The sequence below is a fragment of the Herpailurus yagouaroundi genome, unplaced genomic scaffold, assembly GCF_014898765.1.
Source record: "Herpailurus yagouaroundi ecotype Mexico unplaced genomic scaffold, PumYag 139, whole genome shotgun sequence".
Lineage (NCBI taxonomy): Eukaryota > Metazoa > Chordata > Mammalia > Carnivora > Felidae > Herpailurus > Herpailurus yagouaroundi.
Window position 1 is genome coordinate 82,416,352 of NW_024412394.1, and position 22,367 is coordinate 82,438,718.

General features: G+C 37.0%; 1 protein-coding gene across 1 annotated transcript; it reads left to right on the top strand.

Moving 5' to 3' along the window:
- The first annotated feature begins 115 nt into the window (after window positions 1–115).
- Window positions 116–20,244, top strand: HINT3 (histidine triad nucleotide binding protein 3). Its single transcript, XM_040474564.1, has 5 exons — window positions 116–449; window positions 9,081–9,198; window positions 13,412–13,481; window positions 15,702–15,828; window positions 17,985–20,244. Exons 1-5 carry the CDS (start codon window positions 249–251, stop codon window positions 18,015–18,017), a joined length of 549 nt encoding a protein of 182 aa, XP_040330498.1. The 5' UTR covers window positions 116–248; the 3' UTR covers window positions 18,018–20,244.
- Window positions 20,245–22,367: the final 2,123 nt, after the last annotated feature.

Below are 22,367 nucleotides of genomic sequence, written 5' to 3' on the forward strand. Positions count from 1 at the left end.
TCTTCCCGCTAGCACCCATGTGCGTACTCGCACGCCCCCTCGTGTTTCCTGGCTTTGAGGACCATCTCTGCGTCGCCCTTTGTCTATCGTCATCCTGGATCAGCGCGTGCGCCCAACTCCCTGCCTTTCTCTGCGCCAGGCGAAGGGCGACGCCTCCAGGTAAAACTGAGGAGGTGCAGGAGGCGGACTCTGCGCAGGGCCAGTGGTGCCCGAGCCGTCATAGCTCTTGGCCACCCGGAGCGGGTGCGATGGCGGAGGATCAGAGGTGCGACAGCGTGGGGTCCGAGCCTTGCTCTGAGGCAGCGGCGACTGCGGAACCTAAGGTGTCTTCATCGAAGACCGCCGAAGTTGTCTCAAGACCGTCGAAGCCCGAGGACTACAGTAGCAAGTGCGTGTTCTGTCGGATCGCGGGGCGGCAGGAACCGGGCACCGAGCTCCTGGACTGTGAGGTGGGCTGCGAAGCGGACGGGGCGTGGGTGCGGGAGCCCCGGGTCCGAGGCCTCGCGTGGCGGACCGTGGTGCGGTCGTGTCAGGCTCCCGGGAAGGAGGGAGGCCTCGCAGGTGTGGACCGGGATTGGGGAGGCTGGGTGTCGTGGTGTTAATGACGGACTTGCTTCTTTCGGAGTGGGGACTGTCTCCACCAGTATCCTTGCTGTGCCGAAGGGAGGATATTGTAGTGATAAAGCCGAACACTTCGGCTTCTGTCTGCTGATACCAGGTATTTGGCAGAAAATAGCATTTGTGATCTGTTTTTAATTGAGGGATTCCTCCGCCGTGTCCCCCACCGCCTGCCTTTCTAGACACTGCTTTTAAGTTCTGCGCAGTCTGCTACTGCTACTGAGGAGCAAACTGGTGGAAAAGAGACAATGGTAATTGGGAAAGCTTCTTTGTGAGACTGGAATTAGGCTGGGGGCGGCGGGGAGCGGGGCAGAGGTCAAACTATTTCTTAACCCGCGCAGATTTCCACTGCAGGGTACAGTTCCTACAGGTGTCGACATGTGGAATGTATGCAGATTTTCAGAGCACTAAGATTTTGCTCAGATGCTTGCACACAGATACCTGCTACACGTTTTCTTCTACCGGTTCTACTTGCCTTTGAAGAAGCAGCCTTTGGAGAGGATCAGCTCCAGAGATTCTGGTATCTTTTTAGTAATCATTAATGCATTCGTTAAAGGTGAACTGGAATCTGTTCTAAGCACCTAGTGTCGGAGATTCACTGGCGAATAGGATAAAGGATAGTCAGTGTTCAGCTCTTGTAATCTAAAGGGTGGCATGAATACGGAGGAGACAACTGATGACAGTGCTCTGTGCTTGGTGAGGTGGTTCTGCCGCTTGCAGTATTTTGCTGAGCTGTGGGTTTGGTTCGGTTTGATCCCGCTAGCCACAGCCCCAATCTAGTTTTAGACAAGGTGGTCAGTTGTGTCAACCCAGGGTTGGGTCTGGCTTTGTGGGTGTTACGGAAGGGCAGTGGAACAAACGTAAGAAATTATGGCTGGACAGAGGGCTGAAGTGATGGACCTTGACATCTGTGCTGAATGGGGGAAGGAGTGAAGACAGGCAGCAGCTGACTGGGGGGAAGACCCAGTAGTCAGTTGTCTGCCAAGTAGGCCTCTTGAGCTGATCCATAGAGTCAGCAGGGACCACCAAGCTCTCCTCCTTCATTCACTCCTTATTTTACTAAATTTAAAATTCACTCCTTATTTTACTAAATTTAAAATTAGGCTAGCAAGAGGTAAAGTGAGGTTCTTAACTTCACAGAATTCAGTATTTCGTAGATTCCCAGAGACTGCTTTTAAATTTTGCACACTCCAGCACCGATGTTGAGGAAAACTAGGAGATAATAGATACTAGTAGTGTAAAAAGTTTGTCTACAAATAGTTGGGGGGGGGGGGAGTGGGATGGCCCAAACTTGTATCACAGGTTTTGTTGTTGTTTTTCTTGGCCAAAGGTCAGGGTTTTTTCTTTGTGAAGAACATTTTCAGAGAAAATTATGTGAAAAGCCTGGGGAATTTTTATAGAGGAAATTAGACAAATAAACACTTTTTACTTTTATACCCTATCTAGGGGGCACACGATGAATATAGACATTAGTCCATGCAATACAGAACATAAGCAAGATGCACATGCTTGTACAATAGTGCCTCAAAAAGGTGCAGATCTTTTTACAATTGAATCTAGAATGATTTGATATATCAGAGCTCATTAAATGTTAAAGATTTATGTTTTTAAAAAGAGAACCTAATCTTTAGCTTATGTATTTTGTATTATACACATTATATTCCTATATTAATTCATATATGTTTATTTTTAGAAATAAATATTTAGAAACTACTGGGTTTATATAAAGTAGAGTAGATTTATAATTAAGTACAGAGGAGAACATTGATTTGGAATCATTGGAGGTACTAGCATAATGTGTGGGTCAGTCTGGGAAACCTTTCTGGCAAAGCTAGAGAAAGTTCCTCACTCCATAAGCATCCATATAGTGTTTTCTTGTTGTATACTGAAGAGACTAAACAAATACTAGACCACACATTCTCAGTGGGGGAGATATCACTTCTGAGGGGATAAAAGTTGGTTTTGGGGCACGGTATCTTACTCTTTTTGTATGAGGCAAAGATAAACATAGTGGACATAAACAGAAAAAGCGTAATCTGCGGTATTAAACTTTCATGACAGTGGAATCAGGAAAAAAAGTCTTAAGAATGTCTTTTGAGGGGTGACAGTGAAGAAATGGTTGAGAAACACAAGGCTAGATGTTTATTTTCACCTTGCTTGAGACCACACTGAGGAAATACTAGTTTAACTTTGATGTCCTCCCCCTTCTTAAATCAAACCTCAGATTGCAGGGTACTGAAATGTTCCTTCAAATGTTATTTCTTCTTAATTTGCTTTAGATATTAGGGGTCAGTTGCAGAAATAAAAACTAGTTATTTAAAGCAGAAATGGATTTAATATAGGGAATTAGTTGCTAAAAAAAGTCGTTGCAAGAGCTGAAGGAACAAAATCTAGAAAAGCCTTCAAGAATGACATCCAGAACAGCATTTGCAGAACTGGAGCCGTGAGGAGCCATTTCCTGTGCCACAGTCAGGAAGGTGACTGCCATTGGAGCTGAGACTTCAGGAAGAGGTCTCTTGAGGTGTGACCCAGAGGTGAGGAAGCAGTGTGACTGCCACTGTTGAGCGGTGTCTCCAGTGAGAGCACTGTTGGCAGTTTGGGCTGGATTCTGCTTCGTTGTGCACGGCTGTTCCGCCTCTTGCAGGATGTTTTGCATTTCTGACCTCCGGACAACGAAGGCCAGTAGCACCTACGTATTTCTACTCTTCTTTGAGCAACAACACAGCGGCAGAGCTCTACTGCACCTGCTAGCTCCACACCGGTAGGCCATGGCGACAAAACAAGGGGTGTCTCCTGTGTGTCTCTTGACTCCCAGGAAACTGTTGACTAGACATTGGAATGGGAGGGGAAAGGAAGAAAAAGGAAACTGGGTAGTCCTACAGCTGACCAGTTCGCCGGCTGGAACTAGCCGAAGCAACAGAAAGATGGCTTTGCTTCAGGTTAGCTCGTCAAAGCACCTAGGTCTGAAGTACATCTAATTGGCAAGAGCTGAGTTCCATCTGGGGATTTTGGCTTTTTAAAATTTCTGAAGTACTAAAGACACAGAAGTATTTGCAGTGGAGGTTGAGTACCTACCTACCCTGTTCACCGCAGTTTATTTGTTGTATGTAAGTGGATGCTTAGCCTACATTGCTTAGATTCAGTGGTATAATGAGGTCAAGAGAGACTAGCTGTTTGTCTAATCTGTGCATTCTCAAAAGTGTTAAAAATTGATGTTTTTGCCTGGGGCAGGGGCAAAAAGCTTATTATTTATATATATGAAATACAAGCATAGCATATAGGATATAAAGGGATGTCCGAATGGCTGTGGTTCTAAAATATCAGAGGAGGGGAGCAATTAGGAAAAAAAAAAAATCTATAAAGTTTCCTTAGGGGGATGATAATGAAAAAAGGCTGAGAAACACTGTTAAAATCAAACAGTGGCCAAAATTCCAACTTAAGGTGTTTTGCAAGGACAGACTGAAAGATCATGGAAAGTCCATCTCTTATTGGAAAAGTATGTAAAAATTATAATGACATCATTTAAAAATTTTTTTTAAATGTTTATTTATTTTTGAGAGACAGCAAGCAGGGTAGGGGCAGAGAGAGAGTGGACAGAAGATCCAAAGTGGACTCTGCACTGACAGCAGCAAGCCCGATGTGAGGATCAGTTTCAAGAACCGCGAAATCACAATCTGAGCTAAAGTCAGACACTCAACCACCTGAGCCACTCAAGTGCCCCAACACCATTTTCTATTCTTTTCTTTTCTCTTTTCTTTTCTTTTCTTTTCTTTTCTTTTCTCTTTTCTTTCTTCTTTCTTTCTTTCCAGGATTAGAGGAGGGAGCATTGATAGCTTTATCTTTGTATTTAAGCTTCTGTCATTTATTCACATTTATTTATTAAACAGTTTTTCAGGCTTACTATGTGTTATTCACTTGAAGTTCAAGGATAAACATGGCATGTCCTATACTTGACAAGCTCGCTGTGATCTGCATTGAAAGCATAAAGGAAAACTTCTCACTTAGTGGTTGTCAGTAATGGAGAATCAAAATTCTGTTTTAGAGTTACTTGAAATATCTTTCTTTGTGTAGTTGTGTTATCAACATGGCATACAGTTAGGATTATTTGTTTCTGTTTGTTTTCAGTTTTTAGGGATTACCTTTTTTTTCTATTTAAGTCCAAAAAGTATGTTAAATATTCATGTTTTAAAGTCAAAATTGTAAAAAGTACATTCGGAAAAATGTAGCATCCATTCTCTTGTCATCTTTACCCTGTTGCTCTTCCTTCACAAGAAACTAAAAAACATATTTTTGGTTTATCCTTCTTCCATTGTGAGAATATGTATGTGTATGTTTAATTTTGTATTCTTCTTTCTTACACGAGAGATGGCCTAACAATTCTCCTGCTTCTTGCTTTATTTATTTATTTTTTTAACTTAGAAGTATATTTCAGGAACTCCTGGTGGCTTAGTCGGTTGAGCTTCTGATTCATGATTTCTACTCAGGTCACAATGCCAGGATCATGGGATTGAGCCCTGCGTTGGGCTGCATACTGAGTGCGGAGCCTATTTAAGATTCTCTCTCTCCTTTTGTCCCTACCCTGCGCATGCATGCTGTCTCTCTCTCTCTCTCTCTCTCTCTCTCTCAAAAAAAAAAAATACTTTTCAGCAATCATTTCATAAGTATATAAAGATCCTCATTCCCTTTTATAGCTATATATTACTTTATCGTATGTATTTAATTTATTCAACCAGTCTCCTAGTTGAATTATGGACCCTTGGGTTATTTTCTTCTTTCTTTCTTTCTTTCTTTCTTTCTTTCTTTCTTTCTTTCTCTCTCTCTCTCTCTTTCTTTCTTTCTTTTTCTATCACAAATCATGCTGTGAAGGATAGCTTTGTACATGCATCATTTCATACTTTTTTGTCAGTGTATCTTTGTAATAGGAGAAAGTTTTTCTTAAAATGAAGAGTCTAAAAGGAGCACCTGGGTGGCTCAGCTGGTTAAGCGCCTGACTCTTGATTTTATTAGCTCAGGTCATGATCTCATGGTTTGTGAGTTTGGGCCCCACATCGGGCTCTGCAGTGACAGGGCAGAGCCTGCTTGGGATTCTCTCTCTCTCCCTCTCTCTCTGTCCTTCCCCTGTTTGTGCTGTCTCTCAAAAAAAAAAAAAAAAAAAAGTCTAAATAATGGCTGGTTCAGTAGTAGCAGTGGGAGAGAGGGTAACATCAGAGGGCCAATTTCAATATTTTAGAAAGCTTGATGGAAATCTAATTCAATCATTGATTGCATAGGCTAAGTTTACTACAGGATCTTAAAAGTAACCATTTCCCCCTCCTCCCCAGCCTCATCTTATAGACAAATTACACTTAAAAAAATTTTTTTTTTAATGTTTATTTAGTTTTGAGACAGGAGAGCATGAGCAGGGGAGGGGCAGAGAGAGGGGGAGACACAGAATCCAAAGCAGGCTCCAGGCTCTGAGCTGTTAGTACAGAGCCTGATGCAGGGCTCGAAACTCACAAGCTGTGAGATCATGACCTGAGCTGAAGTTGGACACTTAACCAACTGAGTCACCCATGTGCCCCGACAAGTTACTCTTTATAAAAAAAAAAAAAAAGATTTTATTTAAATTCCAGTTAGTTAGCATACAGTGTAATATTAATTTCAGGTATGCAATATAGTGATTCAGCACTTCCATACATCACCTGGTGCTCATCACAGCTAGTGCCCTCCTTAATCTCCATCACCTATTTAACCCATCCTCTCACCCACCTCCTCTCTGGTAACCATCAGTTTGATCTCTATAGTTAATGTGTTCCTTGGTTTGCCTCTCTCTTCCTTTTACCCCTTTACTCATTTGTTTTGTTTCTTAAATTCCACATATGAGTGAAAGGATATGGTATTTGTCTTTCTCTGACTTATTTTGCTTATCATAATAGTTTCTAGCTCTATCCACGTCATTGCAAATGGCAAGATTTGGCTGAGTAATATTCTATTATATATATAATATATATATCATACACACACACACGCCCTACGTCTTCTTTATCCATTTATCAGTCAGTGGACCGTTGGGCTGTTTCTGTAATTTGGCTATTGTAGATAATGCTGCTATAGACATTGGGGTGCTCTTGCACTGTTCGTGGGAATGTAAACTGGTGCAGCCACTCTGAAAAGCAGTATGGAGTTTCCTCAAAAAGTTAAAAAGAGAAAGAACTACCCTGTGATCCAGCAATTGTACTACTAGGTATTTATCCAAAGAATACAAAAATGCTAATTCAAAGGGATACATAGACAAGTTACTCTTAAAAGCTGGATAATATTCAAGATTTTCATGTTGTTGTGCCTATTCGTTTTTGCAAATCTGGGTTGAAGGTACGTTAAGTGAGGACAGCAACAAAGTCAATAATTAAACATTATTAGTATTATTATTTAAATGTTTATTTTTGAAAGAGAGAGAGATTGTGAGCAGGGGTGTGTCAGAGAGAGAGGGAGACAGAGAACCCCAAGCAGGTTCCATGCTATCAGTGCAGAGCCCAACACAGGGCTCGAACTGATGAACTGTGAGGTCATGACCTGAGCCAAAATCAAGAGTCAGACGCTTAACCAACTCAGCCACCCAGGCACCCCAAACACTGTTTTAATAAAATGATGTTGTGGGCATTTTATAGAAATTTTGAGACAGGAAAGGGACACATAATACCCTGTTTTTGCTGCCTTCCATTTCAATCATGGCGCTCCTGAGGACTAAAGTAGACAAGTCTCATTTTCTGAAGTGTGGTCTTATCAAAAGTTGACTTGTCAGTCCCCTGAACCTTAGGTGATGAGCAGTATGGCTCCTGATAAGGAGGTTCATGGTATAATATGTACAATGGACTTTCACCATTGTTCTCATTGAAACCAAGATTACTGGTAAGGATACGAGGCCCTCATTAAATTGAATTTTTGATCTTGAAATAGAGAACTAGTGAGCAACAGTGTATTCTGGGAATTTTTCTGAGGGAAACTTGTTGATATACTGATTTATAGTGATTTTAATTTTGACTTAAAAAAATTACTGAGGGGCGCCTGGGTGGCGCAGTCGGTTAAGCGTCCGACTTCAGCCAGGTCACGATCTCGCGGTCCGTGAGTTCGAGCCCCGCGTCGGGCTCTGGGCTGATGGCTCGGAGCCTGGAGCCTGTTTCCGATTCTGTGTCTCCCTCTCTCTCTACCCCTCCCCCGTTCATGCTCTGTCTCTCTCTGTCCCCAAAATAAATAAAAACGTTGAAAAAAAAATTTAAAAAATAAAAAAAATAAAAAAAAATTACTGAAATGTAGTTGACACACAATGACAATTTCAGCTGTACAAAATAATAATTCAATAATTCTATACATTACCCAGTGCTCACCATGGTAAGTGTAGTCACCATATAACATTATTATATTATTGAGTATATTCCCTATGCTGTACTTTTCATCTCCATAACTTATTTTATAACTGGAACTTTGTACCTCTTAATTTCCTTCACCTATTTTGCCCCCCCCCCCTTTCTTCTAGCAACCACCAATTTGTTCTTAGCATAAGAACGCCCTCTGGGTGCATCCATGTTGTCAAAAATGTCCTTTTTTTAATGTCTGAATGTATTGTGTGTATACATCATCTTCTTTATTCATTCATCTATTGATGGATTCCTGGGTTGCCTGCATATCTTAGCTGTTGTAAATAATGCTCTACTAAACACAGAGGTGCATATATGTTTTTGAATTAGTGTTTTCATTTTCTTTTGGTAAATACACAGTAGTGGAACTGGTGGACCATATGATATTTCTGTTTTTAATGTTTTGAGGAAACTCCATGCTGTTTTCCACAGTAATTGCGCTAATTTACCTTCCGATATAATGGATCGGACACTTAGTACAATATACTGGAGTTTGTTTTAGCATTTCAAAGGTTTTTTAATGTTGCAAATATAGTAAAAATGTATTTATATACAGTTTATGGAAAAATGTTTAAAAAGGTAATCTCTGTAGATGCTAGATGATTTTCTTGTTATAATTGAGGAATATATATTTTGTAAAAAATTGTACAAGTGAAAAAGAATTTATCAATCTTGCTATATTTCTGTAGTCAAACTTTAGAAGTACATATTAAGAGTGAAAGACCCTTAGGTAGGTAGAGATGGAGAAATATCTAATGAAAATAAAACTCTATCATTGTTGGTAATGAAGTTTTAATTAACTTCATTGATAATTTTTTTCCTGAAATTAGCTTTATATAAATCTTCTCATTTTCTGGAATAAATGAGCATGTCATGAAGGGCAGTAAGGCTTGTCTTTGTGGACTAAATGCATATTCACAAAATTGCCCAGGTGGGCTTAGTTGTAACGTAAGTACTATTTCCCTATCAGACTGAGATTTATGGTATTCAAGACATGCCAGAACAGCATTAGGAAGCTCTTAAAAAAAAAAAAAAATCCACTAACAAACGATATGTTTTCTCCTTCAGAATGAAGACCTAGTTTGCTTCAAAGATATCAAACCCGCAGCACCTCATCATTATCTTGTGGTGCCAAAGAAGCATATTGGAAACTGCAGAGAGCTAAAGAAAGATCACATAGAACTGGGTAAGAGGACAGTAGTGTTCTTCTTAGTTATATCGTTTTCAGTGGGCATCAGTGATGGCCGTGACAGTTAAAAGAGAACAAGTCTGGCAGGTATTATGAAAAAGGAGCATTATGACTCTTCGAAATTTCCACTGTGAAAATTTTCAAATATATACAAAAATAAAGAACATAATGTAGTCTCTATATATTCATCACCCAAGCTCAACATTTATTAACTCGTGGCCAGTCTTTTTCATCTGTTAACCTTCTCCCACTGGATTTGAAATTCCAGACATCATATTATTTAATCTTTAAGATCTCTAAAAGATAATGCCTCTTTATGTTTTTTTAAGTGATGGCTTTTCTCGACTCTGGAAATGGAAGATGCTATTTAAAAAATAACAAGCAAATAAGTTGTGATATGGCCTAGAAGCTCATATTGCCTGGGAGTGAGACCATATTGGTACCTCCCTTGTAAGCTTCTGGTGTAGATGACACCAAAATTTAGTTATGAAGTTTAGCAATGAATTTTTCACTTCTGAAAAGAAGATTTTGAATCTTGTCCTTGTAGGATTATCCTGTATTTTCCTACTCATGATTTCTGTGAGTTAGCAGTTATCATTTACTAAGACATTTCTAAGTTCACTTCATATATGTTTTGATAGCCTTTGCCAACAGGGTCTGGGATTAGTTTGGTCAGTAAATTAAGTAGCTGATAAAATAGATAAATTGGGCCAGATTATTTTGGTGTTTTTTTTGTTTGTTTTTTAATTTTTTTAAATGTTTATTTATTTTTGAGAAAGAGAGAGAGAGAGAGAGAGAGAGAGAGAGAGAGAGAAAGCAGGGGAGGGGCAGCAGAGAGAGAAAGAGAGATACAGAATCTGAAGCAGGCTCCAGGCTCTGAGCTGTCAGCACAGAGACTGATGTGAGGCTTGAACTCATGAACTACAAGATCATGACTTGAGCTGAAGTAGATGCTCAACTGACTGAGTCACTAGGCACCCCTGGGCCAGATTTTTTTTGAAGGTGAATAAGAAATATCTTTGAGGGAAAACTTTGATGTGTACTTCATTAGTGTTTAGACTACTGAATTATCCGTTTTTAAATTGTTTCTTCTCCATATTGCCAAATGCCTTACTCATCTTAAGTTCTATGAGTATATTTCATACTCATTCCAGCAGGTAAAGGCCAATATATATGCAATATTTAGTATCAAGCAACAGCTACCATGCCTTAAGTATTTCCTTTTTATACTGTTTTTAAGCAGTGAAATATATGTTCATGCTTGGTTTTCTTTTTCTAATATGTCTTCTATTTTATTGAAAGTTGTTATAATTGTTGCAAATAAAATGTTACCAATTTTGAAGCAGCATGGTAGGTGTTTGAGGTTTCATTACACTGTTCTTTCTGATTTTGTTTATATTTTAATAGTTTCATAATAAAAGTTTAAAAGTTCTTTCAGGGTGCTAGGTTGCTCAGTCTGTTAAGCATCCCACTCTGGATTTCAGCTGAGGTCATGATCTTGTGGTTTGTGAGATCGAGCTCCATGCTGGCAGTGTGGAGCCTGCTTGAGATTAGGTCCCTCCCCCTCTCTCTGGCTCTCCCCAGCTTGCTCTCTCTCTCGCTCAAAGTAAATAAACTTAAAAAAAAAAAAAAGGTCTTGCAATTAATATTTTTATACAGTTTATAAAGTTGGGAAAATAATAAGCATATGGAAGAGTTCAATAACACTGTCATAAGCACTGTGATTATAACTGATATTTATAGAACTCCACTTAACTATAGAATACACAATTTGTTGAGACCACATGTTCACCAAGGTAGGCCATATGCTGGGCAGTAAACTAAGTCTAAATACATTTCAAATGATTGAAATCTTATAACATCTGTTCTCAGATGACAATGGAATTAAAGTAGAAAAATAATAAAATCTAGAATAGCACTAAGTATTTTTAAATTAACATACTTTTAAATAATTTCTAAATAAATAGGTCAAAGAAAACAATATTGAATTGATTGGTAACAAAAATCCAACATATCAAGATTTGTGGAATTTGCCAAAACAATGCCTACAGGGAAATTTATAGCTGTCTGTGTTTATGTTAGAAAATGAGGTTTAAAACCAATAGCCTAAGTTTCTGCCTTAGGATGCTAGAAAGGTGAATCAGTCAAAACCAAGTATAAAGAAAGACAGAGGACGTAACAGTGAAATGGAAAGGAGACAATAGGTTTTACTCCATGTATTTTGAGTTTGATTTTAAGTGAATACATAATTATGATTGTCATGCCTTCTCAATGAATTGAGCCTTTTTTATCATTGTAAAATGTCCCTGTTGATCTCTGGGAATACTTGTTGAGTCTATTTTGTATGATATTAATTTAGCTACTTTAACTTTCTTATTGTTCACATTGGGTATCTTTTTCTATACTTTCAACCAATTGAATATTAATATTTAAAGACTTGAAGATAGCAATAGACTTGGGTCTTGCTTATTTATAATTATATTTTAAATTTAATGTGAAAATCTGACTTTTAATTGTTTAGTTCATAAATGTTTAATGTAACTATTGATACAGTTCAGTTTAGGTCTACTGTCTTGCCATTTGTTTTCTGTTTGTCCCATTTTTTAAAAAATGTATTTATTTTGAAAGAGAGAGAGCATGAGCTGGGGAGGGGCAGAGAGAGAGAGAGAGAGAGAATTCCAAGCAGGCTCCACACTCAGCATGGAGCCTGCCACGGGGCTGGATCCCATGACTATGAGATCATGACCTGAGTCAAAATCAAGAGTTGAACCCTTAACCAACAGAGCCACCCAGGTGCTTTATGCCCCATTTTTTGTTATTGCACTGTTTCTTTCCTTCCTTCTTGTGGTTGATCATATATATATATATATATATATATATATATATATATATATATATTTTATAATTCCACTGTAATTTATCTCGTGCCTTTTCATGTATTCCTCTTCATATTAAAAAAAATTGTTGCTCTAGAGAGATTAAAATATACATTGTGTAATTATCACAGTCTACTTAGACTTCACATTGTAGCAATTCATGAAAAATGTAACTCTGAAACACTTTGTGTTATTGTTGTCATATATATTACATCTACACACTTTATAATATGGTACTGTTAAAAGCATTGCTTTAAAGCAATTAAAAGAAAAAAAAAACATTCTTTACCCCCATGTCTAGGATCTTGGGAATATTTTATTTTATTTTATTTTTTAAAAAAATTTTTTTTTCAACGTTTATTTATTTTTGGGACAGAGAGAGACAGAGCATGAACGGGGGAGGGGCAGAGAGAGAGGGAGACACAGAATCGGAAACAGGCTCCAGGCTCTGAGCCATCAGCCCAGAGCCCGACGCGGGGCTCGAACTCACGGACCGCGAGATCGTGACCTGGCTGAAGTCGGACGCTTAACCGACTGCGCCACCCAGGCGCCCCGGATCTTGGGAATATTTTAAAAGAGAACAAGATACAATCTTGCTTGAAGTAATGAGCTTTTTTGGATGATATGCTACTGTCATCCTCCTGGCTCAAGCCTGACTTAGAGAAGAAAAATTAGCAATAATTTTATAATCCTCTTTATGATAACCATCTTCTGTAGATTCTCATTTCTTCCTCTTCTAAATACTTGACTACACCATTCAGAAATAAAAGGGGTCTAAAGCTTGGCATTGTGCTTTGGACATTGCAGGTTACCAAATTTTTTTCTCATGGGAAGCATATTTCCATCCAAAGGCCATAAAGGACCAAGATAATAAATACAGTAAGGCAGAGAGAGTTTGGCAGCCAAAACAATTATACAAACATTTAGCTAGTCAAAGGTGGCCTGACACAAAGTGCTATCATATCTCTAATTTTGACTGAAAGAAAAATTCAAAGTTTTCCCGTGTGTCTTTTCTTAATTCAAGTATTTTTTTTTATTACTTGGTCTCCTTATGATTTGAATTAGACTTCAGTAGGATCAGATGTCCTAAGTAGTCACTTGATAGTACCCCTTAACAGCTGTTCAAAGTCAACCTATACATGACGCTTTGTGATAGGTTGAACCTTCATTTCAGTGCTGATGGGCAAACTTCTCAGTAACGTAAAACTATTAAACAGGTGGTTTAAATGTTTACCCATTTGATACAACTTTTGACTGGGACCCTAAAAATTAATATTAATTACAACTTAGTAATGTCTCTTGCTGTGTAATGTCATTTCTTTTCTGTTTTATAGTTGAGAACATGGTAACTGTTGGAAAAAGCATTCTTGAAAGGAATAATTTCACTGACTTCAAAAATGCGAGGTATGTGTACTTGCAGATAGAAACCAATATATGCAATCGTTTTTTCTGAAATATTGTTTCTTCATGGGAAATGAGAGCAGAGGTGGCAGGCAGCCTGGTTTAAATGCAGTTTTCCTGAGAGTGAAGCATTCATTGTTCAGTGGTAGTGTAAATTTAATAAATAAGTCTTCCTGTCATGTCTCAAGATTTTCTAATGATTGCCACTCATAGTTTAGACAGACAAGTATATTTAAGCAGTGCATAGGTAAAATAGTTGAGTCTACCTTTCTTTGTTCAAGATGTGTTTTTCTATAAAATTGTGTGTAAATTGAATTTCTTTAGAAAATATTTTATATGATTTAAAAATGTATTATTATACTTGTCGTGTGAAACTACGTGAATTTTTTCCCTGCTGAACTGAACTCTGGCATTCACCAAAGTTTGAGCAAAAAGCATGTAATAAAAATACTCAACTTGGCAATTATTTTAATTAATCTAAATAGTGGGTTTTTTCCTTTTTAAAAGACTTGTGACTGCCTAGTGTGACCAAAGGAGTAGCAAGGCAGGTGTAGCAGAGATCACGTCTAACATCAGAACTGGAAGTGAAAGAGATCTGAATTCTGATGTTATCTGTGCTACTTGCTGAGTACTGTGCTTGTACTGGCTGTGCTACCTGAAGACATTTAACCTCTCCAAGATAACAACTGCTCTGCCTACCTATGGGCTCAAATAAGATGGCGTGTGAGAAAACGCTCTGAAATCTGTTAAGCACCATTTAAGAGTGATAATGACAAGGAACAGATAGTATTTGAGACCCTTTGGCCAAAAGCAGCACATTGCCTTTCCAGTCACAGGAGTGTGTACTAGAAGAATGAACGGCACCATGAGAGTCAAGAGCCCTGAGTCTCAAGCCTGTCTCTACCACTTCCTTACTTGGGGACCTTGGGAAGTCTCCCACTTTCTGGATTTTGGCTTCCCCATCTTTGAAATGAAAGGGTTGAATGAACCCTTGAGTCTCTTCTACCTTTTATTTATTTATTTATTTAAAAAAAAAAAAATTTTTTTTTTCAACGTTTATTTATTTTTGGGACAGAGAGAGACAGAGCATGAACGGGGGAGGGGCAGAGAGAGAGGGAGACACAGAATCGGAAACAGGCTCCAGGCTCTGAGCCATCAGCCCAGAGCCCGACGCGGGGCTCGAACTCACGGACCGCGAGATTGTGACCTGGCTGAAGTCGGACGCTTAACCGACTGCGCCACCCAGGCGCCCCCTCTTCTACCTTTTAGATTAGTTGATTCTATATTATATGAGCTCCTGTTTCATGGAGGGAAGACCCAGTCTCCTTTTCTCAGTAATGGTGGAAGCTTTTCAGTCTGTCTTGTGTATCTGACTCCACATTGTCAGCTATACTGTTGCTGCAGCATAGCCCTTCTCCCATGCCTTCCTCCTACACTCCACTCACTGGAGTTTTTTGTTTGTTTGTTTGTTTGTTTGTTTGTTTTTTAATGGAGACTCACAAATATTTGAGCAGGCAAATATTCCTAGGCTTGGATTATTCTTACAGGTATGCCTTGCTCCACTCAGAATTGCTAAGTGGACTTCCAAAACTGTGAACTTATTTTTAAGAGGTAGAATCACATTTCTTAGTAGAAATTTGTTAGTAGTCCAAGGAATTCTCTTATGACTGTTTTATAAAGCAGATAAATTGTGAATAATTAGGTTATCTTCATTATTAAGAAACTTGAGTGATGATAAAAATTTTAAAATAATGGTATAATTAATCTCATTACTGAAATATTGGTTGGTAAGGAAATCACTATTAAAGGAGAAAGCACACCATCTACTGGCTATGTCCTGGAATAAAGGAACCCTTCTACTTGAGTTTCCTGTAATTTTTTTTTTTTTTTAAAGATTCATTGCAGAGCCATATCTTAGGAAAATTAAAGGTTAAAACGTTAAGGACCAAGGTTATAAAACAATGCCAAATTAGAATTCATCAAGGTTTTACTGAGGCATAGTATGCCTTTAAGCCCTTCCTTGATGAAGAGTTTGTTACTATGAACTTCATGAAAAGAGGAGGAATTGTGAATACTTTTAACTATAGAAAGAAGGCAGTAAAAGATACTTGAGTGGTAACCTGTTTGGGATGTCCTTAATGTTTATGTGTTTTATCGTAAAAAAAATAGTTTTAAACTATTGTAGAACTGATTTGCCAAGTATCTCTTACCTTTCTGTTTTAGAATGGGTTTCCATATGCCGCCTTTTTGTTCCATTTCCCACTTGCACCTTCATGTTCTGGCACCTGTCGATCAACTTGGCTTCTTATCAAAATTGGTTTATAAAGTGAATTCCTATTGGTTTATCACAGTAAGTGTTACTATTGTAGTAGCTGCATACAAAAGTATTTAAAATATTTGTCCTTTTTGTTGTAGATCTTCTTTTCTTGGCAACACTAGGCACTTACAGCTCTCATAGACCTGATCATCTCTTTTAACATACTGCTTGAATGTATGCAAAATAATATTTTTATTTTGAGGGATTTTCCAGGCTATCGTATCTGTAGGAAGAGAAGCTATGGCTAAGTCTCTCCATTGCAGGCAGTGGGTATGATATAAAAGAACCATGGCATTAATAGTTTAGAATCCAGGGTCCAATCTGGATTGAAATTGTGGCTCCATTAGTTATTTGAGGTTCTATGTGCAAGTCACAAACATTTTAAGGCCCAAGTTCTTTATCTGTTACCTACCGATAAGGAATACTGCCTACCTGTAGAGTTGATAAGTGGATTGATAAAGTAATTTGTATGTAAAGCACTTAAAACTACCTTGCAAATAGTGCTAGTAAATATTACCTGCTGCCTTTGTTATCATCATCAATATTATTATAGAAATGAATTTTTGTAATTTTCTAGTTTAGAAAAGGACTGCAGTAGTAGCATCACCTGTCAGATCTGAGGTTGAAGCTTTGAGACTAAAAAAATGCAGAATTCTGTTTTGCTAGTGCAAAAGTAGAATAGAATTCAGCTGATTATAGGCCTGTTGCTGGACAGTCAAACCTTAGTTGATAAGTGACTGTCCTTCCAAGGCCACTTGACTAAGTAATATGCCAGTTGCTATTGTGTCCGTGATGTTAAGGTGACCTGTAGTTGCCATATACAAATTATCATTGAATTACAAATAAAATAATTACTGTTAGTTAATGCATATTATTATTATAGCCATGATACACAAGAAATTAAAAAGCATGATTTCTAGAAACTTCATATTTCAAACTTATCCCTCTAATTAACTTGTCCAGATGATTAATTTAAAAATAATTTAAGATACATATGTGTGTGTGTGTGTGTGTGTGTGTGTGTGTGTGTGTGTGTGTATTGTGTGTGTATGTGTTCAAAATTTAAAAAGTGGATGTTTGACAGGGCAGTTGGTGTGGTCTCTTTAAAAAAATCAGTGTGATTAAAAAAGGAATGTTTTTCCTTATTTGTATTTTTTATTTTCTACACTATCCATGCTTTTATAATAAAAAACTCATTAAAATATATTCTTGTAGGGTTTTTAAGTATACTTCATTACATGACTTTTTAGTTAGAAAAAAATGAATGAACATTGTAAATTATAGGATCTGTTAATGGTTCATCCTGTGAATCTGAACTCTTCTTAAATCTGTCAGTATGTATTATGAGACTTTGAAGAAAATTAGGAGAAAGATATTAAGGTTTATTTCAAAATCTCTTATATGATGTTTCAGATATATAAGATGTTTGAGAAAAGTATTTGAAATAATAATTAGAAGACTTTGGTTTACTTTTTTTTAGAGTGGTTTTAGGCTCACAGCAAGATTGAATGGAAAGTACATTGAGTTCCGATATAACCTCTGCCCCCCCATACTATAGACATCCTATATACCACAGTGATACATTTGTTATAACCAATGAAATTACAGTGATACATCATTATCACCCACAGTTCGTGATTTACATTAGGGTTCATTATTGGTAGTGTATATTTTATGGGTTTGGACAAAAGTGTAATGACATGTATCCCCCATTATAGTATAATGCAGAATAGTTTCACTGCCTTAAAAAATCCTCTGTGTAGCCACTGATCTTTTTAATGTCTCCACAGTTTTAAGCCTTTTGTAGAATGTCTTATGGCTGGAAAAATACAGTATGTAGCCTTTTCAAATTGGCTTCTTTTACTTAGTATTATGCATTTAAGATTCTTGCACACCTAGTTTACTTTTTAAAATGTCAGTATTATATTTATTTTCCCTTTCTTATTGAAGCTTTTTAACAAATATGCAATGTGGATAAAAATCTGCCTACTTATATACAATATTGAATCCTTTTACTATAGTTTATAAAACTATTATATTGAGAAAATTTTTAAGATATTTTTAGGAACAGAATATGTCATATCCACCTCTTCTGCTGTGACTTATTATAATAGGGATGCCAGTAGAATTATTTCATGTAGGCTGTAATAATTAGAATTTAAAAATATGTTATGTTTTCAAAATTACAGGCTGATTGTTTGATTGAAAAACTAAGAACATGAAAATGTCAACAGTGGAAGATTTTCCTAATCTTGGCTCAACATAAACTAATATTTTGGTCCCTTTGAAGTCTAATTATCATTGTAAGGTTTGTTGGGTTTTATGAGAGGCTATTACTGGGTAGCGTTAAATCTTTTTTGAATGTTTCTTGAGATCTGTGATACAGTTACATGGATACTTTGTCACTAACTTCTTTGTTTTAATGGTTACATGTCTAAGGTATAAGATACTGTAGATAATATCCCATTAAAACAAGTTCTGTTAATCAGGGAGGGCTCTATTTTCTTTTTTAAAAGTTCAAATGTTTTCATTTTTCCAGTAGTCAATTATAATCATGATTTATTTATGAAGAATAAACTGATACAGAAAGTACTTTGTCGACTTTGTTGGAGCCTTAATTATTATAAAGGGGGGAAAAGTAACCATTTCTTGACAGTTCTGTAATTTTACACACGAAATTTAAAAACAAATAGTACCATACTACATAGTGAGCTCTGTTCTTGTTGCTGGAAAGAATTGTATATGTATTCTGTTTTACTCAGATTTCGGGTGCTGGTTTTCACTTCTGAAAGCCTAATGTTTTTGTAATAAATTGAAAGCTATATAATATACATAAAATAATTACTAATGGTGAATTTACAAGAACAATCAACTTGGTTATCCAAGAGAAGTCGTTGTAATAGAATTTTACCTATAAGAGCATAAATGGGGAAGAAATACAAAGTGGTTATAATAATGTTATTAAAACTGGACAGAAACTGTTGTTTTATGGTTTGTTTATTGTACCAAAGGAAAAGTAGCATTCAAAAGTGGTTATGCTTAGCTTTTATCGTGAAGAAATCCTGATTAGAAAGTAGTGATAGATAAGCTTAGGTGAGAAAATTTATTTTAATAGCACAGAGTTAGCATTATTGATCTATCATTTCATGAGACCTGTATCTTTAGAAATTGTGCTGATCTACACTAACAATAGTGAATGTGAATGAAGAGTAGGTACTGAAAGCTTATCCTACGTTGTGCCAGCATATAATAATACCATGTGCATGAATATAAATGAACACAAGGATTAAAGTTTTGATGTTAGAAACAGGCTGTGATGATTAGTTTTCTTTCTTATTTTTGGCATGATATTAAATGTAGTTTTATGTAATGAAATAATTATTATAATTTTTAGTTACAACATCTGGCCTATTTAGTTACAGCATCTGAAATAAATATTCATTTATTCATTTAACAAACATTTGTTGAGCATTTAGCATTTACCAGACACTGCCAGGATCAGGAAATAGAGAAGTGAGAGAGGACAGTCTTTCTTCAAATGCTAATCTGAAGACAAAACCAGTGATCGTAGTATAGTGTGTTAAGTGCTATAAAGTTCTCAGAAGAGGCTGTGGAAAGGAATACAATTTTGAGAGCAGGTTGTCAGTAGAACTGAATATTTAAGACTCAGTGTTAGGCAGGTAGACAGCGAGAGTTCAGTTAGGCCAAGAGTCCCACATGTACTTTTCTTGAGTTCTGCTTCTGTTATTATTTATTTTATTATTGAAATGAATGTTCACATTCCATTTTATTCACTGAAAGTGGAAGTAGGGGTTATAGGCTCTCAAAATTAGATTTCCAGGGTTTCCAGGACAGCTTTGTTAAGTAGCTCTCTGAGCACCTACACGGATAAGCAGTTGCAAGTTTGCAGAAATTAAATATGACCACTTTCAGAAAAGGAATTTTCTGCATGTACAACATGTTGTACTGTGTGAGTTTGCAATGGTATAATTGACAGTATGATGATAATAACATGTAAGGTATTTAAGGAATTCTCAAATGCCTTATGGACTCTTCAAAAATATGATTAGCCAACTGATTTAATTTATACGTGTTTATACCCTCTCATAGTTGTTTTCCTTCTTTGTTGGAAAACCATTGATCCTCATATTCTTAGCAGCATTTGTCTTTTACTTGTAAAGATTAATAAGGTTACTACAGTTAAAATTCACTGAGCCTTTTCAGTAAAATATTTGATAACTTAGTAGCTATCCATAACATTAGCTCAGCACAAAACTAATTCATAACTTGTTTTTAAAATGTTTAAAGTACTATCTAGAACATTATTTATGCATGTTATGATTTTACTTGTTTGTAATTGCAGAATTGTAAAATTATTAGTGACCTGTTTCAAACTGTTCTTACTTATATAAAAGAAGGCTAAATAAATATGGAAAAATACTATGTCAAGTTTTGCCTCTGGAGTTTTTAATGTATATGGGTTTTTTTAGTGATTTTATTTTTTTACAGCAGTTGTAGGTTCACAGCAAAACTGAACAGAAGGTACAGAGATTTCCCATATAGCTTCCCCCCACACATATGCATAGCCTCTCCCATTGTTAACATTCCCCCTCAGAATGGTACATTTGTTGCAATTGATGAACCTACACTGACACATATAATTACCCAAAGTCCATTGTTTAGCTTAGGGTTCACTCTTGGTGTGGTACATTCTAGGAGTTTGGGCAAATATATATTGACATATATCTATCATTATAGTATCATGCAGAGTATGTTCACTTCCGTAAAATTCCTCTGTGCTCTGTCTATTCATCCCTACCTCCACCAACCTCTGGAAAGCAGTAATGTTTTTACTGTCTGTGTGGTTTTGCCTTTTCCAGAATGTCATATAGTTGTAATCACACAGTATATAGCCTTTTCATATTGGCTTCTTTCACTTAGTGATATGCATTTAAGGTTCTTTCCTGTCTTTTCATGGTGTGATAGCATATCTCCTTTTAGCACTGAATAGTATTCCAGTGTCTGGATGTACTACAGTTTATCCATTCACCTACTGAAGGATATCTTGGTTGCTTCCTAGGTTTGCCAGTTATGAATAAAGCTGCTGTAAACACCTGTATGCAGGTTTTTGTGTGGACATAAGTTTTCAGTGCCTTTGGGTAAATACCAGGGAACATGATTATTGGGTTGTATGATAAGCATATGTTTAGTTCTATAAAAAACTGCCAAACTGTCTCCCAAAGTGGCCATACCATTTTGCATGTCCCACCAGCAATGAATGAGCTTTTTGCTTCACATCCTTGCCAGAATTTTACATTGTCAGTGTTTGGGATTTGGCCATTCTACTAAGTGTGCAGTGGTATCTCATTGTTTTAATTTCCTTTTCTCTGATGACATATGATATGGAGCATGTTTTCATATGCTCATTTGCCATCTGTATCTTCTTTGTAGAGATGTCTGGGTTGGCCTGTTTTTAATTTTTTTTTTTAATGATTATTTATTTTTGAGAGAGAGAGAGGACAGAGTGTGAGTGGGGGAAGGGCAGAGAGAGAGGGAGACACAGAATCTGAAGCAGGCTCCAGGCTCTGAACTGTCAGCACAGAGCCTGACGCAGGGCTTGAACTCAAGAACTGTGAGATCATGACCTGAGCCGAAGTCAGCCGCTTAACCAACTGAGCCACCCAGGTGCCCCTGGGTTGGCCCGATTTTAAATTGAGTTGTTTTTTTATTGTTGAATTTTAAGAACCCTTTGTATATTTCGGATAAAAGTCTTTTATCAGGTGTGCCTTTTTGTAAATATATTCTCCCAGCCAATGGTTTGTCTTCTCATTTTCTTGACATTGTCTTTTCATGGAGCAATTTTTAATTATAATGAAGTCCAGCTTATCAGTTATTTCTTTAATGGATCATGACTTTGGTGTTGTATCTTGCCATATCTGAGGTCATCTAGGTTTTCTCTTATATCTTAGGAGTTTTATAGTTTTGCATTTTACATTTAGGCCTGTGATCAATTTTGAGTTAATTTTTGTGAGGGTTGTAAGGTATGTGTCTAGATTCATTTTTTTGTATGTGGATATGCAGTTGTTCCAGCACCATATGTTGAAAAGACTATCTTTACTCCATTTTATTGCCTACGTTGCTTTGTCAAAGATTAGTTGATTATATGTATATGGGTCTATTGCTAAGCAATCTGTTCTGTTCCATTGATCTGGTTGTTTTCACCAATTCCATGGTCTTTGTTACTAGAAGCATCATAGTAAATGTTGAAGTCGGGTTGAGTAAGTTCTCCAACCTCATTTTTCTCTTTCAACCTTGTGTTGGTTATTCTGGGTCTTTTTCCTTTCCATATAAACTTTAGAATCTGTCAGAATCCACAAAATAACTTGCTGTGATTTTGATTGAGATTGCATTCCAAATCCAATTGATTTTACGGATCAATTTGGAAAGAATGGACATCCTAACAATATGGAATATTGAGCCTACCTATGAACATGGGCTATCATTTATTGAGTTCTTTGATTTTTTTTCATCAGAGTTTGGTAGTCTTCCTTGTTAGGATCTTATACATATTT